At 37.8% G+C, this 17,267-nt stretch overlaps 1 protein-coding gene across 1 annotated transcript in view; it reads right to left on the bottom strand.

Annotated features, from left to right (window-relative positions):
• Positions 1–13,492, bottom strand: part of sh3rf1 (SH3 domain containing ring finger 1) — a 61,154-nt gene extending 47,662 nt beyond the window's left edge. Inside the window, exons 1-2 of the mRNA XM_056259853.1 lie at positions 13,056–13,492; positions 10,129–10,688 (exon numbers count right to left, since the gene is read on the bottom strand). Coding sequence (XP_056115828.1) covers positions 10,129–10,554 — 426 coding nt within the window. The 5' untranslated portion in view covers positions 10,555–10,688; positions 13,056–13,492. The remainder of the gene's footprint in view (positions 1–10,128; positions 10,689–13,055) is intronic.
• Between the last annotated feature and the right edge of the window lie 3,775 nt (positions 13,493–17,267).

Genomic DNA, 17,267 nt, shown 5'->3' with positions numbered 1-17,267 from the left:
GAGCGGCCCGCAGAGTTTAGATTTTAGGGCTTTTGGGGTTTGAGGAGGTTTCCACCAAGGAGGTTGCTCTCACGAAACTGTCACTAACGGACAAACACTTTGAGTTGAACGGTCCCAAGCGGTGTGTGTGGGTGTGCGACCGGGTGAAATGTTAAGGATTTCTCTTATAATCTGTAGGGTATGTGGGGCACAGAGAGAGAAAATGAACTTTGTTCATAGCGATTGTAGTCCAGCACTCAGACAGACGTTTTGGGCTGTGGTGATAACAGCTGTTTTTTGTTGTTGTCGTTTAGCATCTCACACTTGATCAATATATAACCAACTAACTCTTTTTTTCGTAATAAATAACTTACAGTAAAAAAGCTTAAACAATTAAAGCACGCAAACTTTGACAAATACTGTGTCTATTATTGTTGGTATTCTTCTGAAGTGGTTATTGTTTACTGGTGGATTGATAAAAAATGTGCTTTCCAACTCCAAGAAATTGCCGTTAGTCCAGCCAATCAGATCTGAGCTTGCTGTTTTGAGAAATTATGTGCATTACAACGTTTCATGTTTATCTTCTTTATCATAGACAAAAATGACTGAAGAAAATCACCAGTGGATTCAATAGACATTGTGTCAATTTGCAGAGTGACAGTATCAATGATTATAATGGGGATGGGATAATCAAAATACATTAAGTATTTAAATCTAAAATCTATTAATTGAAATAATCCCGATCACAATGTTGAGGGAACTGTGAAGTTCTATATGAGCAAGCCATCTGAAGAAGAGACTAAGCCTCGACCCACAAGGCCATTAAACCAAGCACTCGTTCATCAATTAAACTTAAGGCTTTCACCATTTTGCCACTCATAACAAGATATTAGATTTAAAATGTGCGCTCTGGGCTAACACAGCAGCTGCTAACGCTTTCTCGCTGCCAGATATGGAGATTCATTGCATCATTCCTTTATCCAAAGCCGCTTTAGAATCTGATTAAATATTAATACAGTTCTGAATGCGTGTATGAAGAAGATCAAAGAGTAGGTTTGAATTGCATTACTGCTCTCTGCCTCTTGCTCCAATGCTGACCCCAGTCACATGACCTCTCACATCTGACCTACGACCCATGAGCTGTTCCTCTTTGTTTCATCTCTGACAAGCTAGGTGACCTTCTGGCCAGAGAAAGCCGAGTCCCGTCGTCTCAGAACAGGAGGAGAAAGTGATGAGGTTAAACCATCATTATGTTGGCGCACAGTTTCCTGAGTCTCAGAAGATCAAGACACCAGTGTTTCCTGGTGAGTTTAGTTTTTGCTAAATATACACTACCGTTCAAAAGTTTTTTTTAAAATAAATTAATACTTTGATTCAGCATGGATGTATTAAATTGATCAAAAGTGAGAGTAAAGACATTTATAATGTTATAAAAGATTTATATTACAAAAAAAGAATACTGCACGTTCTATTTATCAAAGAATTCTTAAAAAACACTGTTTCCACAAAAATGTTAAGCAGCCCAACTCTTATTAACATTTATATAATAAGAAATGTTTCTTGAGCAAATCATCATATTAGAATGATTTCTGAAGGATCATTTAACACTGAAGACTAGACTCTTTCATCACAAGAATAAATTACATTTTAAAATATATTCAAATAGAAAACAGTTATTGTAGACTGTAATAATACACTCACCTAAAGGATTATTAGGAACACCTGTTCAATTTCTCATTAATGCAATTATCTAATCAACCAATCACATGGCAGTTGCTTCAATGCATTTAGGGGTGTGGTCCTGGTCAAGACAATCTCCTGAACTCCAAACTGAATGTCAGAATGGGAAAGAAAGGTGATTTAAGCAATTTTGAGCGTGGCATGGTTGTTGGTGCCAGACGGGCCGGTCTGAGTATTTCACAATCTGCTCAGTTACTGGGATTTTCACGCACAACCATTTCTAGGGTTTACAAAGAATGGTGTGAAAAGGGTAAAAACATCCAGTATGCAGCAGTCCTGTGGGCGAAAATGCCTTGTTGATGCTAGAGGTCAGAGGAGAATGGGCCGACTGATTCAAGCTGATAGAAGAGCAACTTTGACTGAAATAACCACTCGTTACAACCGAGGTATGCAGCAAAGCATTTGTGAAGCCACAACACGCACAACCTTGAGGCGGATGGGCTACAACAGCAGGAGACCCCACCGGGTACCACTCATCTCCACTACAAATAGGAAAAAGAGGCTACAATTTGCAAGAGCTCACCAAAATTGGACAGTTGAAGACTGGAATGAAATGAAATGAAAAATGAAAAAAAGTCTCGATTTCTGTTGAGACATTCAGATGGTAGAGTCAGAATTTGGCGTAAACAGAATGAGAACATGGATCCATCATGCCTTGTTACCACTGTGCAGGCTGGTGGTGGTGGTGTAATGGTGTGGGGGATGTTTTCTTGGCACACTTTAGGCCCCTTAGTGCCAATTGGGCATCGTTTAAATGCCACGGCCTACCTGAGCATTGTTTCTGACCATGTCCATCCCTTTATGGCCACCATGTACCCACCCTCTGATGGCTACTTCCAGCAGGATAATGCACCATGTCACAAAGCTCGAATCATTTCAAATTGGTTTCTTGAACATGACAATGAGTTCTTGTACTAAAATGGCCCCCAGTGTCACCAGATCTCAACCCAATAGAGCATCTTTGGGATGTGGTGGAACGGGAGCTTCGAGCCCTGGATGTGCATCCCACAAATCTCCATCAACTGCAAGATGCTATCCTATCAATATGGGCCAACTTTTCTAACGAATGCTTTCAGCACCTTGTTGAATCAATGCCACGTAGAAAGGCAGTTAAGGCAGTTCTGAAGGCGAAAGGGGGTCAAACACAGTATTAGTATGGTGTTCCTAATAATCCTTTAGGTGAGTGTATTTCACAATGTATTGTAACGAAATAACACTTATTCAAACATTTTCAGCAATAAATAAATAATATTGATTTCTGTTGTTCATCAAATTAAAAAACAATTTAATATCAAAAGAATATCTTTCAAACCAGACAGTTGTACAAACCCTCTATACAAAACAGGTCTTGTTCATTTCGATACACATGACATGATCAGTAACAGAATCAGATATTAAATGATTAACCATTCTGACTGATCCAGTGAGATCATACAGTGAGTGATTCATCTGACTGGTTCAAATGGTAAATTGGTGAGGTTTTTTTGAGCAGTTCATTAAAGAATTTGTTCACAATAAGTCACTACACTAGTTGTGCTACGTGTTTGCATTTGAAGTATTATTTTAAATTTAATAAAGACTATAAAATCAGTTCAGGAAACACTGCGAGACGGATCCGCATTCATTCAAACTAATAACCAATTCAATGAACACTCTGCCTCCTACACAAACTGAACACAAGCCTCTTCTCAAAGTCTGTTCATAAAAAGGTGAACCCCAGGCAGCATCCAGGCAAGTCATTCACAAACACACAAATACATATGCGTCACACGCACAATAAAACTGCTTGTGATTAGTCAGCAGGCGTCCCTCTGAGTTGTTTAAGCGAAGTGGCTTTTTGAGCTCTGCGGTAGGGAGAATCACCAAAACAGCTGACATTCACCCCTTCACCGTACGTGTCCATTGGCATGGAGTGAGCTGAGAGGAGCAGGTCTTCTCGATTTATTATCTATGGGAGCTGAGAGACAGGCACGCTCAGGGGATTGTGGGATTGACAAAAGATTGGAGCAAGTGGTGAGAGCGTCAAGAAGATGAGAAACGTGCGAATGTAACTTTTCAAGTAAGAAAAGCAGACAGCTTATCGCCGTGAGGTGAAGGTAGACATCTCTCATAATCTGCCGATAGTGCTGGAGTTTCAATATTTGAATCATATCGTTACATATTCAGATTTCAAATACAGTTTATCTACACTAACATTTAAAAGTTTGAGGTTTAAACCTTTTTTTTAAAGAAATTAAGCAAGGATGCATTAAATTGATCAAAAGTGACAGTAAAGAAATTTAGATTTCCATTTCAAATAAATGCTGTTCTTTTTCATCTTTTGAATCCTAAAAAAAAATGTATCATGACTTCTACGAAAATACTACACAGCACAATTGTTTTCAACATTGATATAATAATAATAATAAATATTTCTTGAGCACCAGATCAGCATATTATAATGATTTCTGAAGAACCATGTGACAGTAGCTACATTTACATGGACACCTTTTGTTTCAATCAGAATTAATTAATTCTGATTGATGAATCCGAAAGTAGTGTTTACATGAAAGTGATCGGGTTGATCTGCGCGTTTATTTGTCACAAGCTTAAATCAGAATTGTTTTTTTAAGCCCTTCCCGCGCCCAAAATAAGGCTTCTGTTGATGAGAGTACGAAACAAGGACTGGTGGGCAGTTTTCCTGATCCACTTCACAGATGTTGAGAGGAAAACTAAGAGAAATTTAAAATGACAGTCACTTATGACACTTTATTCAACAACAACAACAGTTTGCTCCACACGTCATACGCCATTTTTTTGTCATTGCACATGGACAGTACTTTCCGGTTTAGGTTTTCAATCCGATCAATTATTTACAAGTTCTTTCGATCGGATTAGAAAAGGTTTAAACCACCCCTTACAATCTGAATGAAATTTTAATCAGATTTGGCCTATTCATTCCAACTAATGTGGTTAAATGTGAATTATTTACTCTGACTGTGCTACTAGTCCGATTACAGTCGGATTATTAGGGTCCATGTAAACGCAGCTACTGAATCAGTAATAGTTCCTGAAAATTCAGCTTTGCCATCACAGGAATAACTTACATTTTAAAACATATTTAAATAGAAAACAGTTCTTTTAAATGGTAATAACATTTCGCAATATTACTGTTTGTACTGTATTTTTTATCAAATAAATGCAGCCTAGGTGAGCATAATTACACTTTTTTTCAAAAACATAAAAAATGACTGATCCTTAGTCCTACTCTAGTGTCCTTCATTCTCTTTCCCACCTATTCAGCCTCTTATTTAAATCTAAAAGACAGCTGTGGGGGTCCTTACGCCTCACGCAGACACACAGTGTATGGTGTTCACCCCTTCACTGCCCTTAGTCTGTCAGATCAGAGGTGGCCGCTAACAATAAGCTGTTATGCATCTGTCTGCTAGACCGCACCTCCTGCTATTCTTCAGCTCTGATAGAAATCGGACGGAGAAAGACAAAATCAGAAAGAGAGAGGTGAGAGGGGAGCGGCACCCTTTGCCCACTGGGACTCATGGGTATCAGTGTGTTCTTTGATCTTTCAGCTTTTCAGCGGCTCATGGAGTCCACCTGCGTGTCCCCGCACTCCCCTCTTTCCCCCTCAGAAACACTTGAACCCACTCGAGGTCCAGGGATGGCATGGTTTCAGCTTCAGACAGCAGGCCCAAGGACCATCCAATGCACATCTCAAGCAAAAGCATTCACTGTTTGGGACACTTTGGGGTATTTGACCACTTCTTGTGGTTTTACTGATCAAATAAGTATCGAATGACTTCCCATTTCAATTCTGATTCACAAGCTCTCATGATTCATTTTCATTCTGATTTGATTTAAATTAATTTGAGTAATTTTCTGTTAGAATGTCCATTCTATATTAGGCCTATACAGGGAAGTCTTGTATCAATTCAATCCAGTGTTTTAAACTATTCATTATAGTCAGCAACTATTTATTTTGAACTATATTGTTTATGAATCTGAATAAATTGGTCAGGTTGCATATTTCTGATTTATTACAAAGGCATGGCTCAAAAAGAGTCATTTGTATGTGAATTATAATAAACTGGTCAGGTTATAATGTCTCTGATTCATGAATCTGACCACACTTGTCGCACAGTATATTTCTGATTCCTAAGAGTAATTTGTTTGTGAACCAGGCTACATTGGTAACTTTGTATGTCTCAGAATCATTACAAAGAACAGGAGAAAATCCTTTGTTCATGAATCGGACTACACTGGACAATCACGTTCAGTAAACACTGCAAAATTGCATTCACAACTTTGACTCTAAAAAGTAATGGAGGGGATCTGTTACCACAACTTAAAAAATTCTAATTTATTGATTTAATTAAACCTTTTAAGTTATTAAAACATTGTTTTGTTGAGTTCTGTTGATCATTACATTAACTCTTGTGTATAATTTAAACTCAATCTGATTTTTTTTAAATTAAGTTGTAGTAACTTAATGAAATTGTCTTGATAACTGGATATTGGGCACCGGATATCTAGTTCCCAGCATGCTTTGCATAGGACTGGATGAGGAGAATAAATGTTGAAAAAGTGTTATTTTGTTTGGTTTTTAGTGAAGGGAAATAACAGATTGTTTAATGCTGTTTTATAGTTCTACAGTTCTGAGTTTCTATTATGTTGAAGTTTTTGTGGTTACTACTGTGGTGAAGAGTACATGAAGACAAACACTACATTGACTCTCTAAACAATAACAGCACTAATGTTAATCAATATCTTACTTGATCATTACATTTAAATGCTAAATAAGTCACATTAAGCATGTGCAGTGATAGCTGTGGATTTTAACTGAAATCAATACGAGTAATTGGTTCCAGGGCTACAACTCAAGTAGTTGGAGCAATTGAATTTTTTTGGTTGTTATCAACCTTGAAAAATTGTTTATATTTTACAAATTATTTAGTTCTCTCACTCAATGTAGTTTGTTGGTTGAAAGGTGTCATAACTCAAAAAGATTGATGCAAACAATTGTGTTCATTTTTGTTGTTGTTAAGCCTACACTTTTTTTTAAAGTGCAGGTAAAAATATGCCACCTACTTCCTGTAATCACTAGTGCGCAGGTGCTGAAGCAGCCACATAATGCAACATCTGACAACCAAGATCTCAGGGGTGTGGATGTCTGCATGCGTGTATTCCTGAACCAGGGAGGAATTCTTCTCCTTAACACTAGTTTGCTTCCATGCGTGAGTGCGTGTTTTGTGGATCTCCAAAGCAGAGCATATCATGTGTCAGATTTAACAAAACCTCTCTGAAGACCTAAATAACAGACCTGCCACTCACACAATCTCTGTTATCATGTAGTCTCAGATGCATTCCTGGTCCTTACACCCCCTCTGAATCACAGGCTCTGTTTGAAGCTACAACTGCTCCAAAAAAGCCCATTCCTCCGACAGCTAGGCTGTTTACAGCACCTCAGATACACCCTTAAATAGGCTGGCGTGCGAAAACACAGTGGGCACAAAGAGAGAGAAGATAAGAAACAATCACTGCCAAGTTTGCTCATGCAAGAGTTGAGGAAAACCTTCTTTTTTTTATCAACAAGTTTGGTGCTGATCAACCTTACATTACCTCACTTTGTTGGATTCATTCGGCTCTGGCAAAAAGCCTAATGCTAATGGCTGTGTTCTTAAAGCATGTACACTGACAAGCTAATTAGAAAAGAGTGTGTGTGGGGAAAGTTTTCAGAGATGTAGTCTTGCTCTGAGGGTACTTTAGGATAAGGAGGAGGTGCTATTGTAGTGATGCCAACTAAAGGAAGAATAAGTGTAATCACTTAGAGGATTTAGTCATTCCAAACAAAGGCAAATTTAAAAATAGTGGGTTTTGGATTCAGTTCAGGAGTTTACAGAAATAGAAAACAGACTGAAAAGAAGTGATTTTATCATCCAATAACTGAATCTTCAAAATGTAAAGAAACGTGCATGTAAAATAATCCAGATTTAAATGGATATAATGTAGAAGTAACCAACAATGGATGATATTCACAAAAAAGGGGTTCTAAGCATCTTGTGCTCAGCAAGGCTATTTTGATTAAAAAAATACAGTAAAAACAGTAATTGTGAAATATAGTTAACAATTTGAATAACCGTTTTCTATTTTAATATACTTCAAAATGTTCATGTGACGGCAAAGCTGAATGTTCATTAAGAAATCATTCTAATTTGTAGGGCTGCCCCCAACTAAAGATTTTCCTAGTTGACTGTTAATTGTACATTGAAGCCATTAGTCAACTATTAGTAAATTTATTTTTATTATCAATGCTGAAAACAATTGTGCTACTTGAAAAAGTTAAAAATAAATTATTAGTTTTGAAACATTCTAAATGTCTTTACTGACACTTGATCTATTTTATGCATTCTTTAAGTACATAATGAATACAATTCATGGCAAAAAAAAAAAAAAAAAACGAGTGTCAAACTTAGTGAGTCAGAGTAGAAACCCCTGATGAGCTTCTTTTGAAGACAGGAAAATAAGATTATCTTTGAAACTTAAGTTAGTTGAATATGAGAGGCACGACTATCTTATTAGGCCAATCCAGCTGTCATTTCACAGCACTGATGTTTATGAACAACAAAAGGAGGATATTAAAAGATTATAGACCGGAGATGTCTGACTTAGAACGCCGCCACCCATCATGCTTTGGGTGGAGGCCTCTTTCTGTCCCATAAGTCTGTGTGGGAGAGATGACAGAGGGCTTGATTGTAGGGACACCTGTCTTTTGTTACTGTGTAAAACCAAGAGATGGAACACAACAAAACACACAATCACAAAACTGCTGCTATGACAACTATCCTGATCCGGAGGGACACTTTGTTTGAAAGTTATACTGGCAGAAACGTGTGTGCTCTCACTCAGACACCAACAGCCACAAACACAATGGTGTCCGCTTGCAATGTTTTTGCTTCCTTTTTTTTCTCCCTCTCACATAAAAAAAAATAAAGATATCCAAATACACAAACACACCCAACAACAAAAGTGCTGGATAAGATGCAGTTAATGCGACTTTCTCTCAGCAGGGAAGAAGGCTTACCTCAGCTGCTTGAGTTGCTTTAGAAGCAGCACAATGGCCCAAGCTAACAAGATTTTCTCTAGTTCTCTCTAGTCTGTTGGGGCTGCACAATTAAACGAAATAAAACCGAAATCACGATATGGCTTAGTGCGATTATCAAATCGCATAGGCTGTGATTTAAATGAATACATATATGCACCGCTGTTGTATTTTTCAGGGTGAAGTGCTGGCACTGTGTTCAATTTCACATGAGTAGCTCATGATCTGTTGAGTTTGGGTTGCATATTGTGCATTTGGGAACGGAACATGCGCCAAGCATTAACCAAACGTGTAATGAGAAGTGGCTATTAACTGGCTATTGTCAAAAAGGAACGTTTTAATGGGATAGTTCGCCCAGAAATAAAATTGTCATCATTTTCTAACCATCAAGTTGTTCCAAGCCTGTATGAATTGCTTTCTTCTGTTGAACAGAAAAGAAGATTATTTTAAAGAATGTTGGTATCCAGACAGTTGATGGTAGCCATTGACTTCCATAGTATTTGTTTTTCCTACTATGGAAGTAAATGGGGTCCATGAACTGTTTGATTTCCAACATTCTTTAAATTATCTTATTTTATCAGCAGAACAAAGAAACTGATACAGGTTTGGAACAACAGAAGTGTGAGTAAATGATGACAGAATTTTCATTTTTGGGTGAACTATCCCTTTAGGGCTCTCTGGGGTTTTTAGAATAAATGGTTTTAGTTTTGAAAATAAAGAAATGAAGACGCCACAATTGCAGTATCTAGGTCTTTTAGTCCAAACTCACAAAAACCGAAATGGTGCGATTTCAGTCAGACTAAAGCATTTACATGACAATGACTGCTTTAGTCCGACTGAAATCGAACTTAAGTGCACATAACCGAAACATCAGAGAAAGTGGTTTCTTCTAAACTCCTAGAAACAGTCCACCCAGTATTCATTTTCCTGAATGTAAATTAGACTCATCCTAAACAAACTCTTTATTTAGAGTTCATTAACCAAAATAATGATGATATAGAGATGACAGAGTGAACAAAAGAGAAACATTTCAAATTCCCTAAACACCTAATTATTTCAGAGATTTTTCTTCCTTTCATATCAAGCTTAGGCTTTGCAGGAAGTCTCCATGGTCTGATTTACACCAATAGTGCGGTACCACTCATGACCAGACGAGATGGGGCAAGACAAACAGTTCTCCACCGATATAACCATTAAGCTAACAGAAATCCATTCATTTAAGTTTTTATGGATGTAAAAACAAGTAAACTGTAGATCTGATCAGATCTGTCTGGTATATGGGACTGTTTGAGTTCAACAAAACCATCTAAACTTACCCTAACTGGAGTGCTCTTGGCCTGGACCCTCTGAGACTGTGCCCCCGTGGGACCTGGATCCCTCTGGCCAACTCCGGCACCCTGTGCTCTGACCCCCGCCGCTGCCGATCCATTAGTACACGTGCCATGCATGCTTCCCGTCCTCCTCGGCCTCTGCTTGATGCCGTCCAGTAGCCGTACCAGGAGGATGTTGCTAGGCAACTCATCCACGCCACTCTCCACTAGCGTGCGGCACTCCGGGCAGCGCAGTTCTCCACGCGACCCCACAATTCCAAGCAGGCATCGCCGACAAAACGTGTGCTGGCACGGCAAAACCTTTGCCGTGGCGTCCAGTCGCTCCAAGCAGACCGGACACTCTAACAGGTCCAGGAGCGCAGACTCATCCATTTTCACACTCGCACAATCTTTCTCAGTGTAGTCGTTCATTCAGTCAGTTTTGTCTCTCCGAAGAGAGAAGCGCATGGTGTGGGAGTGTGGATATAAGGTTGTTTGGAGGGAAAGGCCAATCCTGCTGTCACGTCACTCCCATGCCGCAGTCATGATCATATCTCTAGCATTCACTGCAGAGAATTAAAGAAAAAGATATCATATAACACTTATAGAGCATTACATATGCAATATATTTGGTGGTTTCAATAGCAGGCGCATGGGAAAGCAATGTAATGAAGATGTTTAAGGGGAGTGTCATAAGAAACCTAATTTCTAAAATCCAGGATGTTTAAAAACATCTTTGATTTTTAAATGGAAAACAAACTTGACACAAACAGCAGTAGAACAGTATGAACTGGAGCAGAACATAAGCTTGAAACGATGTCATCACCAGGGATGGGAATCATAAGAAATTTAATCAATTTGTTTCAGATTCTGGTTCCTCTTAACGATTTTGTTCCCTGATGGTTCTTTTTATACTTCTGAGGAAGAAATATTTGGGAAAACTGCATTTAATGCCAAATGATGAGATAATTTCAGATTTTAAGAGAACAGACATAAATCATTACCTTGCAAAGGAGAAACTTTTTTCAAGCGGCATAAGTGCAATACAATAACTGTCAATAACTATAAAATAAAAATAGCAAAAACAACAAAAAACAGGTTACATAATTAATTTTTATAAAATAGGCCTACCACTGATTAGTACAAAACTCAAATTGTGTATATTTAACTATACACGTTGCCATATAAACAACCAGTAGGTAACTACACTGATTAATGTCACACACTAATCACAACATAACACAACGAAAGTTCTAACCGAATCGTACACTAAAATGAATCAATTCATAAGAGTCACTCAGTCGGGAATCGGACCACACTTGCAGCCGTGTATTTTTTGATTCACTAAAAGGAACCGGTTCATAAGAGTCATTTGTTCGGGAAATGGACTACACTGGTCACGCTGTAAGTTTCGCGCTGCAGATGCAGATAACAACACAGAAGGTGCGTCCCAATTCGCGTACTTTTGCACTGTTCTGTTCTATGCTGCTTTTAATTAACAGGAAAAACTAGACGTGGAATGTTGGATGCTTCATTTACTTAACTGTCACAGCTTTCCAGTTTTTAAAACCTTATAAAATCCATACTCAAATGACACAATGTAGCTACACTATGCACTCAGCCTATACTATATGTAGCCTATACTATTCCATCTAACGTATGAATTTTATGAGTCAAAAACATGAGGAAAGCTCTGACAGTTAAGTGCGTGAAGTATAGATTGAAGAGCACATAGTGCATAGTAGGCTGTGTAGGCTACATAGGGTCATTTGGAACTCAACTTGAGTATTTTAGTACCGTATTAGAATTTTGAAATACCATCACAGAGAAATGCACGTTCGACAGCCGTTAATAGAACAGAACGGTGTGAAAATCATTCGGTTCAGTATTTTTTTTTTTTTTAATGGAACATGTCCTAGTTCTCGGGTCTCAGTCCTACACAGAGTCCCCAAATGAACTTGGCAACGGGAATTACGCTTAAATAACTAAATAAGAGTTACCGTCACGTTTATTCAGTTGGCGAAATGCGCATTCGTGTCTAAACTGCATACTCGCCCCAATCCCTTCTCTCCTCGAGCCTCATCCACCACTATCCGGTTAACCCTATTCATGTAGGCTACTACCACGATTACAATTAGGCAAGCAGAATACTGAATAGAGACTAAATAAAAAACGATCTGCCAAATCAAACATCTTTATTCTTGCTCATGAACAACAAAACCTGAACCAAAAATCAAATCAAATGGTTGTATACAGAATAAACGGAACAAACAATGTTACTATACTTAGCGAGGCAATGTAGTTCAAATACAACTAAAGAGAAAGTTCCCCCCAAAATACAAAAGGTTAGGTAAATTGACAGCCCCAGTCACTATTCGCTTGAAAAGCTGGAAAAGTGAATGGTGACTGAGGGCGTCCGTCACATCATCTTTAGTGAAAGTCATACAGGTTGCATAGCATATATAATAGTGAGTAAATGAAGAATTTTAATTTAACTCCCTTTAACATTTACTGCAAACACTCAACCTCGCCCGCTTTTGCGTTAACTTCTTGAATAAAAAAAAAAAACCCAATTTAATTACTACAAAACATTAGCTACATTGTAACCGAGTAGCGGTACAAATATTTCGGCCCCACAACTGCTGTCTGAGTCTGTTTAAATAACTCCTGAAACCAACCAACCCATCACCAATAAGATTTGAAAACCAAGGCAGAAAGAGAAAAAACGAACAAAAAAAGTATAGTGTTGTGCGTGATGTGTCACAATATACAGGGCACGACACAGACGCTTTTCAGCGACACGTTTGTCTGTAACTCGTGTTCATGTTGCTTGTAAGTAACCATGTACGTTAGATTAACAAACTTTGATCGGATGTTCAAATTTAATTTAGTGTCTTATTACGGAGAGATCTGTGAGAGCACGAAAACGCTACCTTAAATAAGGGCCCCTTCTCACTCCTCCTCTTCTTCCAGAACAGTTTCTTTCCCGAGTTCCTCAAAGTAGGGAATTCGCTCTGGAAAAGGGATCCTGAAATCTTGATCGCCCAGTTGGACACAAGTTTACATATTCAGGTCCGTAAATCACAGCAAAGGACAGGTCATCGCTCTTGAGTCGTTCTGTCGAAACAGCAAAATGTTCAAGTCCGAGAGATTCAGGTAGATTAAACTGAGAAGAAAGCAAAGAAAAACAGGAGAAGCGAGTTCCTGCGTCCGAGCGCCATGACGAGCTCTGTTGATACTGTGGGACACTGCAGCGGACGTGTAGTCGGGAGGGAAATTTTTCAAAACGCACAGCTGAGAGAATGCAGCAGCCTGCGTTTTTTTCTGTTTAGGCTTTGTCCTAGATAAACAACCCACATTCTGCACTTTTGATCGTCATAAATAAGCAAAATGTATTTCTAAACCTTGCTGATTTCGTCTATCCGACCGTAGTGGATACACTGGGCAACGTTTTTCACTGACGAATAGTTTGTTTAGAATCTCCGCCTGCGTCATGTAGTGTCACAAATCACGAGAGTCACTGCAGGGGGATTTTTTTTTTTTTTTTTAATCCTCTTGTAAGTTGCAATCTCTCGGACACGGCAAGAGAAATACAAATTTCGCTAGCTAAACCTAAGCTATGTTCTGAATAGTATACTTATTTACTACACTAATTTCTACAGTAAGCCAGTATGCTAATTTTCTGCATTCATAGACGACCTGCAAAAATATGCAGTGACAGAGAGAACAATGCAAAGAATACTGTATTCAAAAATTCAACCTGCTCAACTTCACATTCTATTTCATGACCTGCAAGAAATATTCAATTAAATATCTTATTTAACTCATTATTCGACTAAATTACTAAATTGTAGCTTATAGGCTAAAAACAAAACTGTATGCTAAATACATTGCAAATAGAAAAATGTATTTTAAAAATGATAACCTGCTTAATTAAATATGCACATAATTAGATCATGTGGCAATGGCATACTACTTTTTAAAACATTTAACCTTGTATAATCCATATCAGTTAAGCCTACTACTTTTTGTAAAAGGGCAATTTTCATATTATATTATAGTACCATGAGGTAAATATTAATTCTCTCAAACATATACCGGTATGTTCTCTCATTTCCCTCTGAAACTTTTAGGTTTAGCAGTATTATTCACCAAAGCTTTGCATCTCTCCTCCAGCTTGTGGCTCAAAGGTCAATTTTCCGCTACCTTCCACATGCACACTGGCACACACAAAGGTTAACACGGAGGTGAGGCTGTCGGAAGATTGACCCGTGTGTAAACCATTCAAGAGACCTTTTAATATGATTGTGGTTCATATCAGATCAAATGCTTCCCTGTTACATGATGATGGCCAAATAGTTTATAAAACAGGAAGTGTTTTCCATTTTATACACATAACCCTACAAAGGCAGGTGTCATCCTACAAACAAAAGCCTCTGGCATTCACAGGCAAAATCCAGTCATTTAAATGGGAATAGGAACACTATTGACAATTTTATTTGCCTGCAAAATTTATCTGAAATTTCCACCAACATTAATAATGCTTCAGAAAAATCATGTCTCTTCTGTGTTAAAGGGAAAATGCACACAAAAAAGAAAACTATGTCATTATTTACTCTCATGTTGTTCCAAACCTGTATGACTTTTTTCCTCTCTCTGCTTCAAAACCATATTGGACCCCTTTGACTTTCATCAAATGAACAGTTGAAACATTCTTTGAAATATATTGTTTCAAGAACTGTTTGGAGATTGAGATTATATTATTTTATTTTTATATTTTCTGTTTTATTTCAAGTTTTAGTAATTTTTTTATGTTTTTTTTTTTTTGTCAATTTAGTAGCTTTTGTTTTAAAGTCTATTTAGTTTTTTTGTTTTTGTTTTAAACTAAACAATGATACATTTTGCCAAAAAATAAACCAAGTTTAAAAAAGATTTATTTCAGTAAATGTCTATTTCTTTTCAAGAAATGAATTTTTATTTTTTATGGTTCATAACCCTGGTGTGATTTTATGGTTCATAACCCTGGTGTGAACTATCCCTTTAAGATGGCAATATATTGTCAACCTATAGTCACTGAAGGCAAAGTTCTCAAGCCCTAAAGTCAACAGGAATTACATCATCAGGTTTCTAGTACCTCATTCGCTCTTATCATGATGAAGTAATATATCTTTTAAGAATTTATTGCATTTAGCAAAAGTCAAAGGCAATAACGTTACGTGTAGCCTATTCAAAAGCATGAGAGTCTTCTCCGTGTTTATTAACTCTAGGCTAGCGCATATATACTAGACGCTAACAATTTATGTACTGACTCATCAGTTTTACAGAGCCTGCATAAAATGTTAACGCCAACAGAGAACAGGACTTGATGAATGTGCTTCACAATGTTAGACTTGATGTTGAAATGGCCGTTAGTAGTGTTTGGCTTGTCCTTTGTCTGCTCGAGGAAAAATTACAACACATCGTCGTGAGCTATTTGCACTCTTAACTAAATTGGGCCATTATAATGGCAACATTTGGTAAGCAAGTGTGTGTAATTGAGCTGAAACAGTTCATGAAGGGCTCATTTGAGCACATATGCATGTGAGTGCAGTGTGTTTTGTCATGCCTTGGCTAATGAGAACAATAAATCAGAAAGAAATAAATATGGTAAATATGTATGAAACAGAAAAAAGAGGTGAGAGGAATAGTATAGCGAGAGAGAATAATAAAGAAGTTAGATTTATGGTGGCACGGCTCTTGGATGTCAGAAGTGATCCCGGCGGAGCAGGCAGCAGCCCTCCGGTCATATTTCACTGGTGCCGGGGGTCATTTAGCCCACCCCTGCGGGAGGGGCAGAGGCTGTAAAGCTTGGTGCAAATTTCTTGGATAACCCCGGAGGGAAGGCCTGCTTTGATTTATCACTGACCCAGTCACGGCTCAGTCTGAGGATTGTTTTGAGTGTAGGTGATACACAACTGCAAGTATATACATGTTGTTATAGCCTTATTCATCTTCATCCTTTATGCAAAAGGAGAAAATAATGCCATTACACTCAAAGTGCCAGAGCTAGAAAGTTATGTTGGCTTTTATTTTTTCCCTCGAGTGAGTTTGTGATCAGCCATTTGCAGCCACACACATACGAATCTGCCACGTTTGAGGCGACAGCTGTGTCACGGGCAATAAAAAAGCATGGAGGGGTTGAGCGAGAGAAACAGACAGGAGAAAGAGAGAGAGAGAGAGAGAGAGAGAGAGAGAGGAGATGTGACCATTTTTTTTCTTCAAAACATGAGAGCCTGCTTTGACAGACAGACAGAATAATGGATTCAGGGATCCTTTTGCAGCTTGAACGCATCTGTTCTCCAAGGCCGTGACAATCTACCACAACCATCTAAATCTTCAAAAGTCTGAATTCATGACCTAATGTCAGACACAGAATAAGCGTGAGTCTGCTGAATATTCTCTGGTTTCATTTTAGGAAACGCCAACATGATAATCATTGAAGTCCAGTCATTGATTCTTGGCTGTTTGTAGTCGTATAGTCGTAGCTCACAATTAATAAGTAACAAAGCATTTATAACCTACAATAAGACAACCATCTTCAACTGGACATAATATTATTTATTGCCATGCACTGTCACTGGATGATGTCCTCCGGTCAGTCCGTGCATTTGGCATTAGGGATAATTCTTACACCCCACACTTTGTGTTTATGAGGGGCGTTCATATACGAGATGGAGACTGCACCGTTCAATCCCTTCACTTCAGTGTTAGATCAATGTCAAATACAAAATAATCAGGATATAGTTTTATAAGATAATTAGAAAGACAATAATTAATCTGAAAATCATTAGGGATGCATGATATATATCAGAACCATATCGTTATTAACCACTACTGACCAGTATTAAAGAAATATTTTTGTGAAAACTGTGATACTTTTCTTTTCCGGGATTCTTAGAAAGTTCAGAAGAAAGTTCAGAAGAAAGTTCAAAAGATTTTTTGTCATTTATGTCAAATGATTGTCTTTACTCACTTTTGATCAATTTAATCCATATGCTAAATAATGTTGCCTATTAATTTTTGCAAAGAAAAAAAAAAAAATCTTACTGACCCCAAACTTTTTAACAATTGAATTATTTACATTTATAGTTTTAAATTTAGATTAG

This window comes from Rhinichthys klamathensis, unplaced genomic scaffold, assembly GCF_029890125.1.
Source record: "Rhinichthys klamathensis goyatoka isolate OS25496 unplaced genomic scaffold, OSU_Roscu_1.1 h1tg000170l_1, whole genome shotgun sequence".
Lineage (NCBI taxonomy): Eukaryota > Metazoa > Chordata > Actinopteri > Cypriniformes > Leuciscidae > Rhinichthys > Rhinichthys klamathensis.
Note: the sequence above shows the minus strand (reverse complement) of the source record. Positions and strands in the feature narration are given on the sequence as shown.